Genomic DNA, 1,018 nt, shown 5'->3' with positions numbered 1-1,018 from the left:
GGGAAGAGTAGCTTAAAGCCGGTGATCCAGAAAGTCCTCTGGGATGTTGCAGTGACATGGTCGACAAGGGCTGAGATGCTAGCAACATAGATGGCCAAGGTGCGGCAGACGAGCCTTGTCTGGGTGAGGTAGAAGACATGCTAGCTTGGGCTGCTTCCCCAAGGCCAATGGGCTTCTCCTGAGGGGTCATGCCTCGCACCGGCGGGTTCAGAGATGCATGCAAGCCAGCGTGCCATGACGGGGAGACGTTCACCGGAGGCTCAATTGGCCCATAAGGATGCCACCGTGGAAGTGGTGCCCACGGAGGTGGTCGATGAGCCGGATGGGGAGAGCTCGAACATGTCTCTTTTGCTGGGCTTCGATTACGAAGGGGTGAACGACATTCAAGACATGAAAATCGATCGTTGGGCAACATTTCTGCGACGGTGAATATGAGGAAGATGCTTGAGTGAATACCAAGGTAGAGTATAACCGACTTGGTCCCCGTCCAAAAAGACCAGGGGCCCCGCGAGGCGGGATTAGGTAAGAAGCGGCCACGCGAATAGCCCAACCCTCTCTACAAAAGGCTCGAAATCAGTGGCAAGAGACTTTGGGCCCAAACTTGGATAAGTACGTCCATTCAGGGGTCGTTAGGAAAATCAGAGGGTCTTCAATATAGAGGAAACCCTCTCAGCTGTGAGGTATAAAGAGTCAGCCTTGAATCGAGCAACACCGCAACTTTGGCTGGTTCGGTTGACCCAATCAAGACCGAAGCAGAGCAGAAATGCGCAACACTGGTTGTTTGAGTTGAGATCAGATCTCGCAATGCCACTGCACGGCACGGGTGTATTCTGGGCCGCCCTTCACACTACTTCAGCACGAGGAGTGAGCTCGGCATAACTCGCGTATGGAGAAAGCACGTATTGTCGATCCGGGTTGTTCCCAGTGCGAATACGTCTTTCCTAACATTTTCCATATTCCAGAGGAATATCCTTATTCAGTCTATTGCCTCCCCATACTGAACAGGTGGTTCCTTCGT

At 52.8% G+C, this 1,018-nt stretch overlaps 1 protein-coding gene across 1 annotated transcript; it reads left to right on the top strand.

Annotated features, from left to right (window-relative positions):
* Window positions 1–213: 213 nt before the first annotated feature.
* On the top strand, window positions 214–429 carry N7539_008798 (uncharacterized protein; the record flags this gene model as incomplete). The annotated part of the gene is made up of 1 exon (XM_056938393.1): window positions 214–429. The coding sequence occupies one exon, from the start codon at window positions 214–216 to the stop codon at window positions 427–429; it is 216 nt and encodes a 71-aa protein (XP_056786401.1).
* Between the last annotated feature and the right edge of the window lie 589 nt (window positions 430–1,018).

Source organism: Penicillium diatomitis (assembly GCF_028827545.1).
Source record: "Penicillium diatomitis strain IBT 30728 chromosome Unknown utg000014l_segment0_segment0, whole genome shotgun sequence".
Classification (NCBI taxonomy): Eukaryota; Fungi; Ascomycota; class Eurotiomycetes; order Eurotiales; family Aspergillaceae; genus Penicillium; species Penicillium diatomitis.
The sequence above is the reverse complement of the archived record's forward strand: the minus strand, read 5'-3'. Positions and strand labels throughout refer to the sequence as shown.